Below are 19,724 nucleotides of genomic sequence, written 5' to 3'. Positions count from 1 at the left end.
GTTATTCTGTATGAGAACTACAGACCTATGAGAAGAGCTAAGATATAAAATAGACTATATATAAAGTGACCTGGGTGTTGAGAAGTGGGGCTACTCATGCACAGTGGGTGAAATGGGAGGCTGTGCAGGCACCATGTGAAATCATTTGCCAGTTTTCTATAAAAGTAAACATGGAACCACCATACGGCCCAGAAACCGCACTCAGAGGTGTTTTTCCTGAGAGGAAGGCTTAGGTTCTCAAAAGGAACCTGTTGGTGAATGTTGGTAGCAGCTTCACCCATAACAGCCCCCCCCAAATGACCCAGACACTCCCAGTGGGCCGGTGGTTAAGCCAGCTGTGGTATAGCCACACCACAGAGAAGCATGCACACCCCCTGTGGCCCCTAGGGGACCCAACTCTGGGGAGGCCTCATGGCGGGCAGCACTGTGGCAGGACCCCAGGAGAGAGGGAGCCACTGGGCGAGACAGCAACCAGCACTGTGAGAACTAACCACAACCCCTCGGGTCCCTTCCAGGGTGCGTTCCCAGTGACCTGCCTGCCTCTCACCAGGTCCTGCTTCCTAAGAGTCACCATCATGTGACAGGACCACATTCAGACCTCCTCCAACCACAGCACATGGCTCTGGGGTCCTGCACACACCTCCTCCTGCTGGGCCATAGACTCCCCAAGTCCCCACAGCTCCCGGGACTCTCATCCTGCCACGTGTCCGTCCGTAGCCTGTGTGGGGTGCTGAGGGTGTGAAGCAAACCCTGACATGCAGGTGAGAGAGCCAGAGGCTTATGCAGGAAGTGACATCCCCAGGGAAGGAAGGCAGCACGGAGCCATTTGCCACTGTAGGTCACCAGCTCCCTCCCCAGGAGTCCCCTGGAGCCTGTGGAATCCTCAACCTAGAAACGTCCACCCAAGGAAGCAGGGAAGGGTGTGTCCTTACCAGCCCCAGCATCATCTCTGGGGGCTCAGGGACCCCTGACAGGCCCAGTTTTGAGGAAATGGACTCCAGACCAAGGGCAAGTTCTAGTCAAAGACATGCAGCTGCCAGTGTCGGAAGCTGGGTGTGGCACTGGTGGTGGGCGGGGTGCAGTGGCACCTGCTGGCACCATCTCACTGAGTCTGCAGGAGTGCCTGCTAGGTTGGCCATGCGGGGCCCCGGGTAAAGATGATGAGCGAGCTGTGGGCAGCATGGCTGGTGGGCAGCACCTCAGGCTGGGAGGGCACAGCCCGGCTTGGGAGCCAGGTGATCCCGTGCCCTGGGCCAGGAGGATGCTCGCCCGTGAGGTTCCTCAGCCGCCGGGACTGTAGGAGCACATTCCTGGCGTGGGAGTTATTCCCTGTGGCCTGTGTTCTCACCACCTGCATCTCCCCCACCCCAGCCTGTGCCCTCAGGGGTCCAGTCAAAGCCACTGTGGCCCACACCAGACCCACACCCCACATCTCAGAGGTACAATAAATATTTGTGGAACTAATTAATAAATGAGTGGTTTCGTGCACAGAAGCCACACCTGTTTCCTGTTTGCAATGCCCAACACCTGCAGGGTCCGGGAGGCGCCAGGAGGGCTGAGCCCCAGGCTGCGGGCTGGTCAGGCCTCTGCAACAGAGCCTGGCCCACAAGCTGCCCACGGGCCTTCCAGCTTCTGGGAAGCCTGCTGACCCTCCTGAGGATCCCCAGCTTTCCTGGGCCACCTCACCCCATGTTCCAGAGCCCTCCATGGGCCAGCCTACAGATTGGGCCTCGAGGCTTGGAAAGGCACCCTCTCTGCTGAGTGTGCTCAGTATTTTGCGACTGGTTTCCTGAAGGCTGCCAGGCAGGACAGTGCAGTGGGAGCAGAAGAAGGTGGACCCTAGCAAACCTCAGAGTGACTCTGGGTGCAGATTTTCTCCAAAGCTGCCCCCGGCCCTGGGCATTCTCCAGGTGGTGGCAGGGGGGTAAGGGACAGTCCTCCACCCACTTGGCCATTTTATCCCTTGGCCAAGACCCTTTCCCTGCCTGGCAAAGGTCTGGCCCAGCAGAGAAGCCTCTTTCCAACAGTCCTGAGGGCATGTGGCCTCAGCTGGGCCCTGTGCTCCAAGGGCTGCTCAACCTGGACGGGAAGCCCAGGCCACCTGTCAGTGGCCCTCAGCAGACCCCTCACCAGTTTCCAGGGACCTCCTCCGGGCACTGCACTCCATGCTTCTACTGCCTCCTGGTTGCAATCCCCACCCCTCTGCCTCCTCTGTGCTTTTCCACCGTGCCCAGGGGGACCAGGGACACCTCGGATCAAGTCGACACGAGGAGGGCTTGGCATGGCCTGGGCGTGCGGGGGAGGGCAGGGGAGGGGAGGAAGTAAGCACGCACCACCGACAGGACTCAGCTACAGCCCTGCTTTTGGTGACCTTAGACTCTGGAGTTCAGTGACCCCTCCAGGGGCCTCAGAGCCAGGACTGCAGCTGCCCAGGGTGCCCAGTGTCTACCCTCAAGGAGAAGGTGCAGGGAAGGTTGATCAGACCCTTGCAGAGTGGGCCCAAGCAGTACAGGGAGGCTGGGCAAAGCCCCAGTGTGCACCCGAGGACATGGTAGCTCATGGTCCCCTCCCCTGGAAGCTGAGAGACCCAGAAATCCGGGAACAGAGGGCTCGGTGTGGGGTCCAGCGATGCTTCCTGAAGGAGACAGGGAGAAGAACTGGGGGGACGGAGGGGCAACTGTAGCTCAGGAGCCCAGCCCGTGGGAGGGTGGCCAGCACCAAGAGGCTGGTCAGCACGAGGCCCAGCTCCGTGGGGTCCGCCCACACAGAAGCAGACGCCGATAAGCTGGGCACTCCAGGGGCTGGGCTGCTGGAGTGCCTGGAAGGGGCCCATGAGAGGCCCAAGCTGGGAGCCAACAGGCTGGTGTCAACTGGCAGAGGGAGCCCCTGCCAAGATGATCCCCACTCCACTGTACCCCGCCTCAGTTTCCCTGAGGTGCTCAGAGGAAAATCGTCTTGCGAGGGTTCCTCTGCACAGGCATCTGCTGGTGCCTGGTGCCCCTAAAGCTGAGCCTGCCCACAGAGGCCACGCTCCCTCCAAACACTGAGGAGATACCGGAGAAAACCCACTCCTTCGCCTGCAGCGGTGGCCAGGGTATCGGCTTGGCAGGGGGGCACTGTGTCTGAGGGTCCTGTGGAGGCGGGAGAGCTAGGGCCACCTCCCAAGGCCTCAGTGGGGAGAAAGCCTGAGCCACCATGGGACCGGTGCAGTGTGGGAAATATCTCAGGCAAGTCAATGCCCGCCTGGGCCTAGCCACGTCCTCCGCTCAGGGGCCATGCAGACAGCAACGCCCTGCACACCCAAGCTGCCCCCAGTGCCCACCCCCTCCTTCCCAGGCCCTTCCCCTCCCCTCCATGCCAGTCAGATGCCACTGCCTCACCCCTGGCACGTGGCATGCTCAGAAGAGTCCCTTGCTAAAATGAGTCTCTGGGCAGTGTGTCCATGTGACCACTGTGTCCAGGGAGCCCTGGGTCCAGATGCTGCCCATCCCTACTGTCACCAATTGGGCATCTCTGGAAGGGGCTCCAGGAGGCCATCCCCTGCATTTGGGAACAGGAGCCGTGCTGCGGGACTCAGACCAGTGGAGCAGCCCGCTGGCCCCGTGCAGGTGGGCAGCCTCGGCTCTCATCAGACTGCCCCACCCTGAGGGGACAGCCCCACCCAGGACAGAGCCCAGCTGGGATCCAGGCTCACCTCAGACCACTGCTCCCAGGCCTGGGCTTCCTGTGCTTCACACATCACCCCGCAGGCTTCCTTTACCAGGAGTCGGTCCCTGATGGCCACATGGCCTGTCCCTCAGGGATCAAACTGAGCCCCTGAAAAGAAGTGCTGAGTGGGTACCAGAGTGTGCATCAGAGGGATACCAACTGTGGGAGTGTGTCAGGGTGACTGTGCGAGGGCGTGTGCACATCTGCAGGCACATGTGTGTGTCTGGGAGTGTGCATGTACCTGTGGACTCACCTGCAAATGTGTGAGGGTCCTGAGTGTGCAGGCATGTGTTAACATGTGCACGTGTGTTTGGGTGCCTTTGCCTGTGTGTTGGTGGATGGTGAGTGCCTGTGGCGTGGGGCAGGGGCTGTGACAGGACGCGTGCTCTCTGTAGGAGGACTCCCTGCTCCGCATGGGTTCACAGGAACCTCGACCTACAGGAGCATTTAGGGGGCTGTCTGTGAAGAATGAGAGGGGCCAGGATGGGTGTGTGAGCCATGGGGCCACCATGCCTCTGACTGGTGTGGAAGGAGAGAGACAGAAGGTTCCCAGTGGAGGGGCCATTCTGAGGTCCAGCAGCCTGGCCGAGTACCTGGAGGGGAGGTCCAGGGTGCGACTGCCCGCTGTGGCGGTCATCTGTTTTGAGCAGGGAAGGCACCCATAGAACTAACAGGCTGAGTCCACAGGGGCAGTGGCTGGGGTGACTGTCCACTCCCAAAGCTTGAACGATCCATGGCTGCGCAGTCAGGTGCTGGCAGAAGTTCCCGACGCACACCCGACACTGCAGTTGTGCTTCTGCTCTGCAGGCAGGGGTGGCTGGAAGGATCCTGAACGCTGGGGGCTGGGGGCTGTCCCTCAGTCTGGCTTAACAAAGCAGGAAAACTGAGCGTCCATCTCTCAGATGTACCCAGGGTGGAAACTTCTATCATACGATTCTGGTCAAGAACTGAAGGGCTCATGTCCCAGAGGCCAGGGCTACCCACACTCCCCAGGACAACTTTGCCCGATTCTCTAAGCACCGTCCTCCCGGCCCAGCAGGATGGCGAGCTCCTATCTGTCCTTCCTGGCCCCCCTTCAGCGTCCCCCACCAGAGGCCCTTCAGGACCAGCCTGTGGCTCAGCCCCAGCTTTTGGGGAGGGGGCAGACAGAACTGTCCCAGGTGCAGCCCAAAGAGCGCTGGGGCCTGGGAAGGAAGCCAGAATCCCTTGTCACCCAGCTGCCACCTCCTCACTGCTGGAAAACACGGGCCGCTCCCTGGTTCAGAAGCACATGCACAGGCGCCCTGCAAACTGGCTCCCGGCCGGCCTGACTGGCTGAGCCTGGTGCGGCTGGACTGCTTGGGAACCCAGGACGCATTATCAGTGTCCACACCCCACCCCGCGGCCTCCTACAGGACCCAGCAAGGCTCAGGGAGGGGCAGCAGGGCACGTCTGGACAAGCAACTGGCTGGTGCAGCTACCATGGCACTTGGCGAACCCAGACCCGAGACTGGCCCCTCTGGGTGGGCCCAGGGAGACCGGTGCCTGCCCCAGAGGAGAACAGGAGGTAGCAGGGGACAGAGGTACAGGGGCTGGGCAAGTCAAGGCACCTTGGATGCCCAATTTTCACCTGGCAACTCGCCCCGTCGGGATGCTCAGCACCCAGGCCTGAATCCGCAGTGCTGCTGAGCCCTTCGTGGGGAACTCTGCCCAGGCAGACGGGCACTGCCGTGTCCCCAGGTTCTGTTCTGAGTCCATGACCTGAGCCAGGGCTAGCAGGTGAGCAGGACTGACACCAGAGATGGGGACATTTGGCTCAATGACAAGAGACATGAAGATGGGTCAAAGGGCGTGAAAGAGGGAAGGCTTTCTAGGAAGAGGGGCTCACCCAAGAGGGCAGCACGGCAGTGGGGAGGAAGCCGGGAGGGAGAGGCTGGCCTCCATCAGCCAGCGAGGCAGGGCGGGGGCTGGTGATGTTGGGGAGATTTTAAAAGAGCTCCCTGTGAAGGAGCCTCAGGGCATCCAGATGGCCATGGGCGCCTGGTGTTTATGGTTGATCTGATTAAGAAAGGCGCATTCCACAAGAGCTAGACAGTGGGGCAAAGGCTCCAGTGTGGACGTTGTCGGCCACACAGGTTCCAGGTCAAGGACCAGGAGCTTCCCTGTGCTCTCCCATGACTATCTCGGGATCAGGGCTCAGTGTGTGTCCAGGGTCAGGGCTCAGTGTGTGTCCAGGGTCAGGACTCAGTGTGTGTCCAGGGTCAGGACTCACTGTGTGTCCAGGGCCAGAGCTCACTGTGTGTCCAGGGTCAGAGCTCACTGTGTGTCCAGTCTCAGGGCTCTGTGTGTGTCCAGGATCAGTGCTCATTGTGTGTCCAGGATCAGGACTCAGTGTATGATCAGGGTCAGGGCTCAGTGTGTGTCCAGGGTCAGGACTCAGTGTATGATCAGGGTCAGGGCTCAGTGTGTGTCCAGGGTCAGGACTCAGTGTATGATCAGGGTCAGGGCTCAGTGTGTGTCTAGGGTCAGGGTTCAGTGTGTGTCTGGGATCAGGGCTCAGTGTGTGAGCAGAATCAGGCTCAGTATGTGTCCAGGGTCAGGGCTTAGAGTGTGATCAGGGTCAAGGCTCAATATGTGTCACAGGTGAGGACTCACTGTGTGTCCATGGTCAGAATTCAGCATGTTACTAGGATCAGGGTTCAGTGTGTGATCAGGATCTGGGCTCAGTGTGTCAGCAGGGTCGACTGAGGCTTAGTGTATGAATAGGGTCAGGGCTCAGTGTGTGTCCAGGGACAGGGCTCAGAATGTGGCCAGATACTAAATTTTAGCCATTTTCAAAGTCAGAATACCCTCTAAGGGCAGTGGCTGGAGGGCATGCTGTGGCCTCTGCCCATGGTCTTCACATTTGTCTCTGTTGAGGAGCCATTTCCAGGGCTTCTTCAAGCTAAAGAGATGGTGGCACGCACTGCCCGCACAACCAAGCCATGCCAGTGGGACATTTGAGGTGCCAAGGCAGCACCCACTCTAAGGTCTGTGGGAGACCAACCTTACACAGGACTGAATCACACTCCCCAGCTGGGTGCTGAGGCGCTCAGTGTCTCTTGCATGGGTGTGTCTTGCTACAGCCCCAGGGGTGGAGCTATGCTCACCTGTTCCTTTGTAATATAACCCCTTGCCCTGTTTAGGATAGAATCTTCCATGGAAGTGCCTTGTGTGTGTGTCCTCCTCTTACTGTGCCCTTGGGTGTGGCCTACCCAGGTGTCAGTCAACCTGCTGACAGTGGACATCATGAAGATACTCAGCCCCCTGAAACCTGACCCCTGGCCTCATTTGAATAGCTCTCGTTCTCTCTCTTTCTGCGGACCCTTAAGGTCAGAGGAGCCGTCACAGCAACCCCAAAGAAAAAGGTCTTTGTGTCTCTCGTGTGGTTATTTCGCACAGCCCAGTCAGCCCAGCTTACCTGGAGCGACCCCTGAGCCTTCTAGTCGCCAGAACAGAAACCCGGCAAAGGTCGACCCGCTTGGGTGGAGGAAGGGCCATGGCTGCCCGTCGCCCTGCCAACCCTGTGAAGCCTCGCGTGTGGCTCACCTTCTGGAGGCCATGACTCGTTTTTTATGTAAACTTTCCATTTTAGATTGGGCCTGGGTCCTCAGGGTGGTCGGAGGGACAGCGAGCAGGGGCTGTTCCCGGCACTCGGGTTCGCGTTCTGCCCCGTGGTCCGTGAACGGACGTGGCTGCCTGCTCCCAGTGGAAGTTCAGACCTCCCTCTTCTCCCTGAGGACCTTTCTGCCAGGGTCCTTTCCAGGACCCCCCACGACACTTATTCACCGCGTCTCCTTGGACCCCCCAGACTGTGACCCTGGCTCAGATGCCCTATTTCCCCTGACCCTGGCAGCTGTCAGTACTGGTCAGTAGTTTTTAGAATGTCCTCGAGGAGGTTGAGCCAGATGGGCATGGCCAAGAAAGCCCGGGCAGAAGGGAAGGGACTTTCTTGTCAGGGCCTCACCCTCTCGGGGTGACTTGTCACCCTGGACGTTGGCCTTGGTCTCCTGGAGGACCACACGGGACGTATTTCCCCATCCCAGGGTTCTGTCCACACCCACACTGCACTCCTGGTGTGGAGGTGTGAACGGACAAACACAGTCAATAGGAGTGTGAGTCACAGGTTATGGATCAGTGAAGAACACAGATCACAGGTACGAGGTTTCGATAAGCGAGACAAGACAGTCATCCTGCTTTAGCAAGAACTGCCCCAGGCCTCAGCCTCCATTTTGCTGCCTTCTCTAAAAACGGTTACAAGAGCTGTTTCTGAGAAGCTGAAACGAAAGCTGTTTTCTTATTCTGAAAACTTGTTTTCCTGCACTTTGTACCCCACACCCTGAGCCCTACTCGGGATGCAGCGGTGGTCATGGGAGCTACACCCTGGGTGTGAGTGCCCTTGTGGGTCCCGCTGACCCCCACCCAAGTTCAGGGGGTGACTGTCTAGCACCTGCTTGAGCCCGGGACTGTGGTCATCTGAAGCGCAGAGCTCTGCATTTTTAGCTTCTGTTTACCGCTCGCTTGCTGACTGGAGTCCTGCCCAGAGCCCAGGGTCCCATTATTAATATTTTAATTTCTGTGACTGCCTGGCTTCCATGACGATAGGCACGTCACTGAGTTGGGGTTTTGTGCTTTCTCCTTGGATGGACCCGGAAGCTGCTGTCCTCCCACAGAGCTTGAGTCTCTGCGGTGGGTGGCAGGCCCTGGCCAGGTAATTCAGACTTAGCGGCTTTCTAGAACGGCTCCCCATGGCACTGGGAGGCAGGCCCAGCTGGCTGGGGCGGTGAGAGCTGGCCGCCTCCCGAGGGCCGAGGCCCAGAGAACCTCTGAAGGGTCAGCCACGTCTCGCTCGCACCCGCTGTGTCTGGCTCTGCTCTTCTTCCGTCGTCTGTTTGTGTCGTGGTGGACTCCGGTGGACTCAGGTGTTCACTTGATACATGGGGCTATGACACAGTGCAGTCCTATTAGTCACTTGGCTGTTCAGAGTGGCCCTGGAAGATTCTCTGGTTGCCTCATGATTCCCTCTGTCAGAACACCATCATTTTTGTCTTATGTTTTAGCATTTTCTCATTTTCTGTCCCACAAGATGCTCCACGACCCAAATGTCCACCAGTGAGACACAGCGTGGCCCATCCACATGAGGGAACATCGCAACATCTCTGAAAGGAAAGCGAGACGGACACCTCCTACCACGTGAGAGAGCCTCAGGTCACCAGGGCGGGCGCCACCCACACGGGGTTGTCCACAGAGACTGTCCTGGGCTGGAGGGAGGCCAGGGTGGCTGCCATGGCACAGGGCTTCTTTCCTGCAGTGATAAAAATTTGAACCTAGACTGTGGCGATGGTCACCCAGCTCTGGGAGGCTCCAGGAGCGACAGCTGCTCGCAGGCTGTGAAGGAGGTCTGGACCAGGAAGGTCAGGCAAGTGCTTCTGGCCCTGCGTGGCTCCTCGTTGCCCAGACCCACCACCTCTCTGCCCAGTGGCACCCCTGTGTTCGTGGGCCAAGGTCTGAGCGGTGGAGCCCCATCAGTCTGCAGGTCCACCCCCTGAGGCCCTCCAGTGCTCGTGCCGGGCTGCTCAGTCTTCCGGTGACAGCTGGATGCTGGTGATCTTGGGGGACAGCCCAGAGCCTCACAGTGCAGGTGGAGTGAGCCCATGCCACTGGCTTTGGGTCCTCCCTAGACGTCCTCGTCTGTCCCCTGAGAGGACCTGAGATTCTTCCATGCTCCCTCTGACTGAGGCCAGCCCAGGGCCTGGACCTCCTGCTGTCCTCAGCATAGGGTCCTCTGTGGGTACAGAGCCCCCAAGTCCAGTTGTCCAAGTCCCCAGCACAACCCCTTTCCACACTTGCCTCCCAGTGGAGATGCCTGAGTTCAGCCCGGGCTCCTCCCCGGCCTTCCCTGCGTCCCGAGTGAGGAGGCCTCTTGGCTGAGCGCCCAGTGCCTTCAACCAGCTGGACCAGTGCGCCTCTGCCTGGGCCTGGGGCATGTGATGGGCACAGGGGTGCTAAGAGGTCTCAAGGTGTTGTTGGGGCTCAGCAGGCAGCAGGTGGTGAAGCGGGGATGCACACAGCCTGGACCCTCCACATCCAGGGGTCAGGGTGCGTCCAGCCACCAGACCACACTGAGAAACCCCGCCAGAGGCTTTCCTCAGCGCGGCTCCCTCCACAGGGCTGTGAACGGCATTCAGACGCATCAGGTGCCATAGGTGATCCAGAGGTGACTCCAAGGTTCAGGAGGAGATGCGTAGGTCAAGTGCAAATGCTGAGCCATCCTGTGTGAGGGCCTCGAGCATGCAATCATAGGTCCTGGACCAACTGCTGCAGAGACCAGCAACATGTGCTGCTGCCCCTGCCAGCCTGAGCAGGAGAGTGCGGGGTGCCTGCCTACAGGCCTCCAGCTCCAGCCCCCCCACAGGTGGGAGCAGGCAAAGTGGAGGCTGGGAAGGGCCTCAGGAGGGAGAGAGCAGAGCGGGCCATGGCCCTGGCTCACTGGGAACCTTGGGGCTCCTAATAGGACGCAGGGTCCTTCCTGACAGTCAGCTTGAACTGGGCCTGGTAGAGCACTAGATGCCTGACCAGTGCAGCACCCCACCCTTGCCCCGTCCCTCGCCTGCCCTGCATATCCCTGATCCAGGAGGCCTATCCCTTGTGGGCTGCTCTGGGAATGGAGGCCAGTGCCTGGTTGGTGAGGCCAGGGGTTAATTATGGCTCCGAGTGAGCTTGGGCTACAGTTAGCGCACACCCAGCTCATAAAGGAGTGAGTCTCCGATGCCTGATTAGATTAATGAAGAGGGTCAGAGCCAGGCCCAGCCTCCCCAGGTCCCCCGCCCCACCAGCCCCCTATTAGAGGTCTCCCTTTTCTAGGACCACCTGAGCACCTCCCCCTGGGGGCTGAGGACTCTTTGCCCCTAGAAGGCCCTTTGAGATTTGTTGAGTGCAGCATTTCTCATTCCTTACTTTCATGGGTTCCTGACAATATCGACCCCCATCTAAGACCCTTCTTGGGCAAGGAGTAAAACCCGGCCGACTTTGCCGGCACCGAGACCGTGGAATCCAGCAGGCCCTGGCTCATCCTGTCTGGGTGGCTTGTCCTCCACTTTCAAGGGTCCATTGGGACGTCCACCTTCTCCAGAAAGTGCAGCTTGCCCCTGCCCTGCTGTCACCTGGCTGTGCTCACTCCTGCTACTGTGGGTCCCACCACACACACAAGCCACCCCAGGCCCCTTGTCCCTTCACTGGTCAGGAGTCCCCAGGAGGCTGGCCGCCTGGGGCAGGGAAGCCTGGGCCCAGCTGCTATTCCCCTGTCACCTGCTCCCAGCTCTGTCCCTTTGCACTCTGGGGCCAGTGGAGCCTGAGCAGGGTGTGTGGGCTGCGGGCGAGGGGCAGATCTGGGTGTGGGGATGGGAGGGAAGCTTGTTCTGATCAACTGTCCAAGGTGCACGCTGGCCACTGGCACAGCCTCCTGCTCGGGGAAAGGTCCGTCCTGCCCTGAGGGGCCCGTCTAGAGCCCACCTGAGGGAGGTGCCCAGCGGGACCTGCTCTGGGCCACCTCCACTTCCCTCCAGGGCTAGGCCCAGGGCCTGTGTGCTGCTGGCTGCCGACAGCCTGTCCCAGCACACTCTTCCCACTGCCTTCCCTACCACAGAGCAAGAGAACCTCGGGTCAGGCCGAGGGCTGGGGCTGCATCTGGGGAGGTGCCCAGGCCTCAAGTCCGGTCCCAGTCCCAGGCCAGCTCTAGACAAGGCTGCCTACGGGCCTGGGAGACTGAGGCTCATAGCACAGGAGGAATGAGCCCATGCCACTGGCTTTTGGTCAGCCAGGCCCTCCGGGGCCTGCCCAGCCTGGCTGGCTCACTCTGTGGTGCCCAGCACCAGGGGCCCCAGGCTCAGAGGACACAGGAGTGGGCTGAGCAGAGCCCAGGCGGTCAACCTGGGCGTGTACAGCCGTGTCTGCCCTCACAGCTCACAGAGGCGTCCCTGTCCCAGGAAAGCTTATGAGAGCCCAGGCCTCACCGTCCCCCACGACAAACAGCAGCTCACACACCATGTGTCTAAACTAGGGAAGTTCTAAGGAAATCTAACACACAGTCAAATAAAATAGACCATCCCAACCCCCTGGAGTGCCTGGTATGTGCTGACCCCCATCTTCCCTCCCAGCCCCTCCCTCACAGCCCCACCTCCCCCCCTGGACCTGACAAATGCCCCTTCCACCTGGGCCCAGCGCAGGCAGCAGCAGGAGGGAGGAGGGAACCTTGGCACCCAGGTCCCCAGAGAGGGTGTGGAAAGGGGTCAGGCCCATGTGAGTGCCTCCCGGGCACAGCCAGGACAGGGGAGGTGGTGCTCTGACAGAATGAGTCTTCCCTGGGTTCCGTGTTGTGAGCACAAGGTCTGGAAGGGCCTGGAGGTAGGTGTCATGGTCCACACAAGAGGGCCAGAGCCACCGGGAGTGCAGGGAGGAGTCGAAAGGGACAGGGAGGCCTGGAGGCCAGCTATTAGAGGGATGGAGGAGAGACCAGGGACCAGAGCTCCTCCCTCAGCCTCTAAGACCCAGCAAGACCCGTGGACCAATGCAAGCACAGACCCTTTCCAGTGGCCCCTGGGCACCCTGGTCACTCTGCCGTTCCCATTCTAGCCTGGAGGCCAGACTCAGGAATCTGGTCGGGCCTGGCTGCTGGGTGCTGCTCGGCTCTGCCTCAGGTTCGGCTCTGTGGGTGGTGGACCAGTAGCACCATCAGCCCCAGGACGAGCCCAGATCTGCACCCTGCCCGGACCTCCAAGTCAGAACCAGCACTAGTCCTCAGTAGGCCCAAACAGGTGTCCATCATCGACCGCAGGGAGGAGAGGTGGCTGGCTCAGAACCCAGGCACAGCCAGAGTGGGGCACAGAGGACCTACTGCGAGCCCTGGGCCCTGGGGGTGGGGCCGAGGGAGCCTGGGGGCATGAGTCAGGCCAGCCCTGCCATCCCAAGCTCATCTTCCTGCTAAATTACCAGGTCTGACCCCGGCCCCCGCAGCTGTATAAAGGCACCCTTACCCAGGCGGCTCCCAGTCCTGGCGGATGTCCACGATGAGGCCCCTCCTGGTGTTGCTGCTCCTGGCTACTGTGTGTACTGCCCTGGGTAAGGCCGCTGGCTGCAGGCGGGGCGGGGCGGGCTCCCCGGCAGGGCACGGGGGCCTGGGCACTGGTGAGGCTGGCTCTTTGCTGAGGACACCGAGTGCTCCCTGGAGCCTCAGCCTGGGTTGAGGGTCACAGGGGGTGAGGGGAGCCCCTCAGGCAGTCCCCTGCCTGGAAAAATGTTGTGGCTCTCTACTTAGGGCCTGGCTCTTGTGGAGGCAGAACTCTGGCGGAGGGCTGGAGAGGCAGACTGTATGCCCAGGGCACCGGGGCTGGCCTTCGACGGGGGCAATTCCATCCCCTTCCCCCCAGGACAGGGTTCCTGGGGTGCAGGACTGTTCACTCTAGGAAGGATGTTCCCAAGTAAAACAGAATGAGTGGGTCACCCCCACCAGCCCACTCTGCCCTGACCCTGAGACGCTGGTGTGGGGACAGAAATGAGGCCAGGGGTGGGAAGGGACGTTCTGCAGCATGCGATTATCAGCCGAATAATTATCATTTGGAGGATAATTAGCCCCATCAGCTTCCCCTGGGGGTGTGGAGAGGGAACCTTGGGGATCCATCCAGCTGGAGGGACACCTTCAATAGGAGGCTGGAGAGGCAAATGCAGGGGCATTGGGCAAGGGCCTGAGGCTGACTCCAGAGGACATGGCAAGGTCAAAGCTTAGGCACTCACCAGAGGAGGCAGGGTGCTGGAAGATCCCAGGCCACAGCACCACTCAGGTCTCACCAGTCCTGGTCAGGACACCGCTGTGGGAGAGAGGGGCTGAGAGGCCTGGGTCAGGAGGTAGGACACTGGCCAGACCTTTACCCTGGGGCTTAGCATCTGTGGGTAGCTGATGAGGACATACTAAGGGTTATCCTGCGGTCTCTCACAAGTGCCCAGGGCAGAGGGTCTGGAGAATCTCAGGAAAGAGACTAAGGTAGGGTCCTTGCTCAGAGAACCCTGGGAGTGCCTCTCGGGCCTGGCAGGACCAGGGACCAGCTGCAGAGAGAGGAGGCAGAAATGGCCAGGAGTCACCCCAAAGGCAGCTATTTCTCCTTGGGTGGTTCCAGAGCCCTGACCTGAGAAGGGTGGCCTCTGAGCTCAGAATGGAGACTAAGCACCTCCCCACTCTCTGCCCAGGGCCGTGACAATGGCTGTACATGGGCTGACCCATGAGTGGAAGGTGTGATCACCTCATTGCACAGGTGGGGCTCTTCAGTCACAGCAAGTGTGCATATCCAGGGGAACCAGGGCACCCTACGGACCACCCCTACAGGACACCCCTACAGGACACCCCTACAGGACACCTCTGCAGGCCACCCTTACAGGGCACCCCTACAGGACACCCCTACAGGACACCCCTACAGGACACCTCTGCAGGCCACCCTTACAGGGCACCCCTGCAGGGCACCCCTACAGAGAACCCCTACAGACCACCCCTACAGGACACACCTACAGGACACCTCTGCAGGCCACCCTTACAGACCACCCCTGCAGGGTACCCCTACAGAGAACCCCTACAGACCACGCCTACAGGCCACTCCTACAGGCCACCCTTACTGGCCATCCCTACAGACATCCCTACAGGACACCCCCATATGACAACCTATGGGACATTCCCTACAGAACACTCCTTACAAGGCACCTCTCCCGGCAGCCCAGCCTCCACACAGGACGCCATGGGGGGCTCCTGGCCCCTGCGTGCCCTCCTGCAGCCCCCAGGCCCTTGCATCTCTTTAACTAGCAGTCCCTTCCCCAGACTGCCCACAGAGATCCTTACTGCAGGCCAGACTCTGGACCTCCCACTCCAGAAGACCTTTCCAGGTCACTCCCTTCACTCTGTGGAGACAGCATCCACAGAGTGACCATTGTACCTTCTGCTCCAACCCGCTGCAGGTCATACCACTGTCCCTGGGCCAGCCACCCCCAGGCAGTTTGTCCTCTGTTAAGGGAAGCCTTGACACAGTCCTTGTAGTCAGAAGCTGGGGTAACCACAGAGCACCAGAGCCAGCCATCTCCAGGGCCTGCCCAGCTCCTGACCACTGGCAGCCTGGACCAAGGCCTTTTGCTGCAGACTCTGTTCATCCCAGGGATGAGGGTCACCCCATCCTGGAGGCTTCTGCCCTCCTTTCCCAAGGAAGGAGAGGACTGGACACACACATGTCATGCATTACACCACTCCATGATCTGAGAGCTCCAAGAGCATCATTGTTGATCCCATCTCATAGGTGAGGACACCCTGGCTCAGACAGGGAGGGGACAGGGATGGTGGGATTAGAACCCAGATCACCTCTGAAGCCAACCAACCCACTCTGCACAGATCCTGCTGCTGGGGACTGTTGCTTTCTACCACCCATTCATGCACCCATCCACCCACCCACCCAGTCATCACCATCCATCCTCCCACCCATTCATGCACCCACCCACCCACTCATTGCCAAACACCCATCAGGTCAAGGGGGTGCCCATGGTCTGCAGTGGCCCTGTCGGCACTCTGGACCTACTGTCCTGACGGCTCCAGTTGGGCACAAGGTAGGAACGAGGGTGGCCAGATCCTGCCCTGCAGGCATCTTGCTGGGAGAGGAAACAAGGTGCCACCCAGAGAAACAGATGCCAGGCCCCAGAGCCACTCTTCTCCCCAGTGGTTCCCAGTAGCTCAGGAGCACTCACCTACCCATCATCCACCCCACCCCCCGTCATCCACCCACCCATCCATCCATCTGCCCATCACCCATCCACTCACCAGCTACCTACTCATCAGGACCTTTCCTAGTTCAGCTGTCATGGCTCCGCTGCTCTCTCTAGTCCTCTCTCCAGAGGCAGCTGCAGGGCAGAGGCAGAAGAAGGCATGAGTTCACGGGTGCCAGGAAAGCCACGGGCAGAGGGACCGCGAGCCCAGCCCCAGGGCAGCCTGTCCACACCACACCCACACCTACCTATCCCTCAAGCTGATGGCCTGGCACTGACACATGGGACCAGAGGGAAGGGAGTTGGGAGCATGTCCAAATCACCAAGTCCCTGTCCACCAACCCTCCAAAGACCTGGAGCACCCCTGGAGCAGGGAGGAGGAGACCCAGAGAGGTGACCCTGAGTGGGCCGCAGGGCAGGCAGCTGGGCCTTCAGCCCCAGCCCAGCCCAGACTGACGGCCTGTGCTTCCCCCCAGCCCGGGCCCTGCACTGCCACGTGTGCTGCGGCCACGAGAACTGCGAGTCTCTAGTGGAGTGTGCCCCGACGGACAAGTTCTGTGTGATCACCAGGGCGAGTGAGTACCCTGGGCCGCGCGGCCCCGGCCTGCCCACCTCCACACCCAGCCAGAGCCCAGTGCCCAGCCCCACCTCAGTCAGATCCCAGGGACACCGTCCAGTCCACAGGGCAACCCGTGAGTCCCCGGAGGACACGAGGGGTCAGGGGTAGCTGTCCACACACTGGCATCTGGAAGACGCTAGCCCCAGTCCACCCCAGCTCCTAAGCCCAGCCTTCCACACTGTGTGCCTCTTGGACTCTTCCCAGCTCCCTCTCAAATCAGCCATGACTGGACATGACCTCCTGCCCCATGTGCCCACTCCCTGAGCTGGATCTCTGCCCTGTCCACATTGTAGCAGAGCAGCTTCCTCCAGAGTCACTGCCTGCCGCCCTTCCCACACCTCCACAGGCCAGAGCTCCTCCTTCCTTGCCCTTCTGCACCGGGCTTTGGGGCTGAGCTAGGGCCAGAGCTCAGGTGTGGGGCCAAGAGGTGCCTGCAACAGGAGTCCGGGCAGTGCACGGGAGTAGCCCAGAGGTCACCTCACAGGGCCTGAGCAGGACAGAAGAGAAGGTGCTGTGCACAGTGAAGCAGGTCACCGTTGGTGACCCCTAAGGCTGTAAGTCCTGACCTAGCTGCAAAGGATGAGACTGGGCAGTGGGGAAGCTGGCCAGAAGGGGCAGCAGGACCAGGTGAGACTGCAGAGAAGGAAGGAAGTGTACAGGCAGAGCCTTGGACCTTGGTCAGGGGACCCTGGGCAGTGTCACCTCTAAGCCTGGGGTGCTGTCCCCTTGCAGCTTGCTGCCACCATTGGGATCATGTCCATGAGGTTCTCTGGCCCCTGATAAATGGCAGCTGCAGTGGTGACTGTCCCCAGGCTCCTGGCCTGTGTGTCAGGCAGGGGAACCAGGCAGCACTGCAGTCTGGGCCACTCCCTGGGCCACAGACTGCTACAGCTCCCAGAGGTGACAAAAGCACCCTCAGACTCAGAGTCACCCCATCTACTGAGGCAGTATCCTCCCTGGGCCCTACAAGGACCCAGGTGGCCCTTGTGTACCTCCCGGCCCTGGAGAATGAAGGGGAAGCAGCATGTGCCCCTCCAGGCCCCCCACTGAGCAGAGCAGGGCCCTGCCTGGAGACACCTCCTCACCCCACTCTCCACCCTGCTCCACCCTGCTCCGTACCCCCGAGCTCGGGCACACCCGCCCTTCGAGGCTCACGTGAGGCAGGGGGTGGCAGGTCAAGGGGGTGCCCGTGGTCTGCAGTGGCCCTGTCGGCACTCGGACCCACTGTCCTGACGGCTCCAGTTGGGCACGAGGTAGGAACAAGGGCGGCCAGATCCTGCCCTGCAGGCATCCTGCTGGGAGAGGAAACAAGGTGCCACCCAGAGAAACAGATGCCAGGCCCCAGGGCCACTCTTCTCCCCAGTGGTTCCCAGTAGCTCAGGAGCTGGGCGCCCCTCGCCTGAAGCCTCGGGTCTCACAGCCAGACAGTGCCCAGTGCCTCAGGGCCCCGGCCTCCTCGGGATGGGGGTTCTCTCAGGCTCTGCAGGCTCCCACCCCACGCCCCTTCCTCCCTAAATAGTCACTGTGTCCCTGAGTGCCAGCTGGGGTCTGCAATGGTCCGGCTCAGTAGCCCATCTCTTGGGCGCGGAAACCAGCTCAGAGCCCAGCCAGGGAAGGAAGGCCAAGCTCCGGCCAGAGCCAGAGCTTTCTTTCTCCAAACCAGTGCCGGCAAGGACACTGTGCCTGTCCATGTCCCCAGCAGTCACTCAGAAATGGCCGGTGAACACTGCCTCTCCTTCACCTGACCCATCAAAAAAGCTCCTTGCTTAAAAACTGGGCATAATGACAGACTGACCACAGGCCTCAAGAAACGACTCACGCAGGGCAGGATGGGAAGGGGTGCCACTGCCTGCCATCCTGTCCCACCCTGGAGGCTGTGTCCTCTCAAGAGGGCCACTCAGCCTCAGCCAGCAGGTGGATTCGCACTGACCTCAGAGGCTCCCTGGTGTCCAGGCCCCGAACTCTGCTGTTAACCACCAATGCTCGCAACACGAGCCCAAGTTCACTCGCGACCCCAGAACAAGGGCAGGGGCTGCTGGCTCCACTGTTGCCAGATGGAGAGACCGAGGCACAGGGACCGGGCCCGCGAGGGGCAGCACCTTACCCCACCTGCCTATTTCTGGGCCAGCTGGGGGGCCTCTGGGGGCTGGCCCGAGTCCTTGCCCACCTCCGACTGGAGCCTGCGTGTCAGGAGGGGAAGGGGGAAGCAGGCAGCACTGCAACCCCACCCCACAGTCCCGGCCTCCCCCGTGCACACAGATGCAGAGTCACCTCCCAACAACAGCCGTGAGGCCTGGAGGCAGCGGGCAGGCCACGGGCTTTGCCACCCTGTCCCTTACTGCCATCGCAGGCTTCCTCATCCCCAGGTGACCAGGGCTGAGGGTGGGGTCGGTGCCTTCCTGAAGCCCAGAGGAGGAGGGGGAAGGGAGGGAGGAGCCTCCAAGTTGCTCCTTGGACTCAGAGACCACAACGGTGCCAGGCAAGAGGGAGACGGGTCACTGCGGGCGCCAAAGTAGGACCCCACCTACTCCTCCAAGGCTCCACCTCAAGCCCTCGCAAGCATTCAAAGTCCCAGGAGCCCCCAAAAGCAGGCTGCGCCCTGGGTGTTTAGGTGGGTGCCGGGGCCTCTGGGCCTGTGGTTCATGCCACCCATGAACCCCGTCCTCTCTCCACAGCCAACCCCGGCGGCATCCTGGTCATGAAGTCCTGCGCCCCAACCTGCCCCAACAGCACTGTGTCCTCGGACGGCCGCGCCCTCTCTGTCTCCTGCTGCCAGGGCAGCCAGTGCAACCGCAGCGCAGCCTCGGGCCTCGGGGGCAGCCTGGGGACCCTGGGGGCCAGCGCCGCCGCCAGCCTGCTGTGGGCCCTGCTCCACGCGGCTTGGTGAGGGTGCAGCCTGCATCTCTGCGCCTCGCCGCAGGCGTCTGTCTGCACCTGAGCAGTGCCTCACTCAGTCCCAGGGGAGGCCCAGGCCCAGCCAGCACCCCTCCCCCACCTCCCCAGGACAACCCAGCCAGAGAGAAATGAAGGACCACAGCCCCTCAGTCCCCTACCCTGATGAGGAAAGAGCCCCTCCTGCCTTGGGGGCCGTCCAACAGGCTGCCCAGGAGGGGCCATCTCCAGCCCTGCTCAGCCCTTCCCTGCTCCTGAGGCTTCCTGGCCACTTTGGAGTGGGAGGGGTGCCCCAGGTCTCCCAGCTGTCTGCACCCCGACTCAGGGCTAAGACCCAGGGGCTCAGGCTGGGGTTTTCCCTCTCAAGGGTGCCTGTAGGACCTTGTGCTCATGGCCGTCGGGCCCCTGGGCCTCTCCTATGCCAGGAGTAGCCCTGACATGGAGAACATGGCTGTGAGTTTGGGGCAGCTCTCTGCACCCCCGTGCAACCCCCGTTCTTACCCCATTCACCCACCCGCCACCACCCACTGCTGTCACTCACTGTTCCTCACTCTCACACATCCCACCCACCACTGACCACAGCACTGACCAGTCACAGACCTACCTCCCAGGGCTTCCCAGGGACTCCAAATGCTAGCCAGTGCCCCCAGCCCAGGGACCACCACCAGCCCCTGTCTAGGTGAACACAGGCTTTTTAAAT

At 60.9% G+C, this 19,724-nt stretch overlaps 1 protein-coding gene across 1 annotated transcript; it reads left to right on the top strand.

Moving 5' to 3' along the window:
- Positions 1–12,791: 12,791 nt before the first annotated feature.
- Positions 12,792–19,019, top strand: LOC143381982 (ly-6/neurotoxin-like protein 1). The gene is made up of 3 exons (XM_076835788.2): positions 12,792–12,843; positions 15,990–16,088; positions 18,808–19,019. The coding sequence occupies exons 1-3, from the start codon at positions 12,792–12,794 to the stop codon at positions 19,017–19,019; spliced, it is 363 nt and encodes a 120-aa protein (XP_076691903.2).
- The last annotated feature ends 705 nt before the right edge of the window (positions 19,020–19,724 follow it).

The sequence above is a fragment of the Callospermophilus lateralis genome, chromosome 16 (assembly GCF_048772815.1).
Source record: "Callospermophilus lateralis isolate mCalLat2 chromosome 16, mCalLat2.hap1, whole genome shotgun sequence".
In the NCBI taxonomy this organism is placed as follows: domain Eukaryota; kingdom Metazoa; phylum Chordata; class Mammalia; order Rodentia; family Sciuridae; genus Callospermophilus; species Callospermophilus lateralis.
Note: the sequence above shows the minus strand (reverse complement) of the source record. Positions and strands in the feature narration are given on the sequence as shown.

Bases quoted from the DNA above. Each gene is read 5' to 3' on its own strand.
- LOC143381982 (XM_076835788.2), top strand. From the start codon at position 12,792: ATGAGGCCCCTCCTGGTGTTGCTGCTCCTGGCTACTGTGTGTACTGCC. The intron at 12,844-15,989 runs GTAAGGCCGCTG...GCTTCCCCCCAG, and splicing joins TACTGTGTGTACTGCCCTGG to CCCGGGCCCTGCACTGCCAC. The intron at 16,089-18,807 runs GTGAGTACCCTG...CTCTCTCCACAG, and splicing joins CTGTGTGATCACCAGGGCGA to CCAACCCCGGCGGCATCCTG.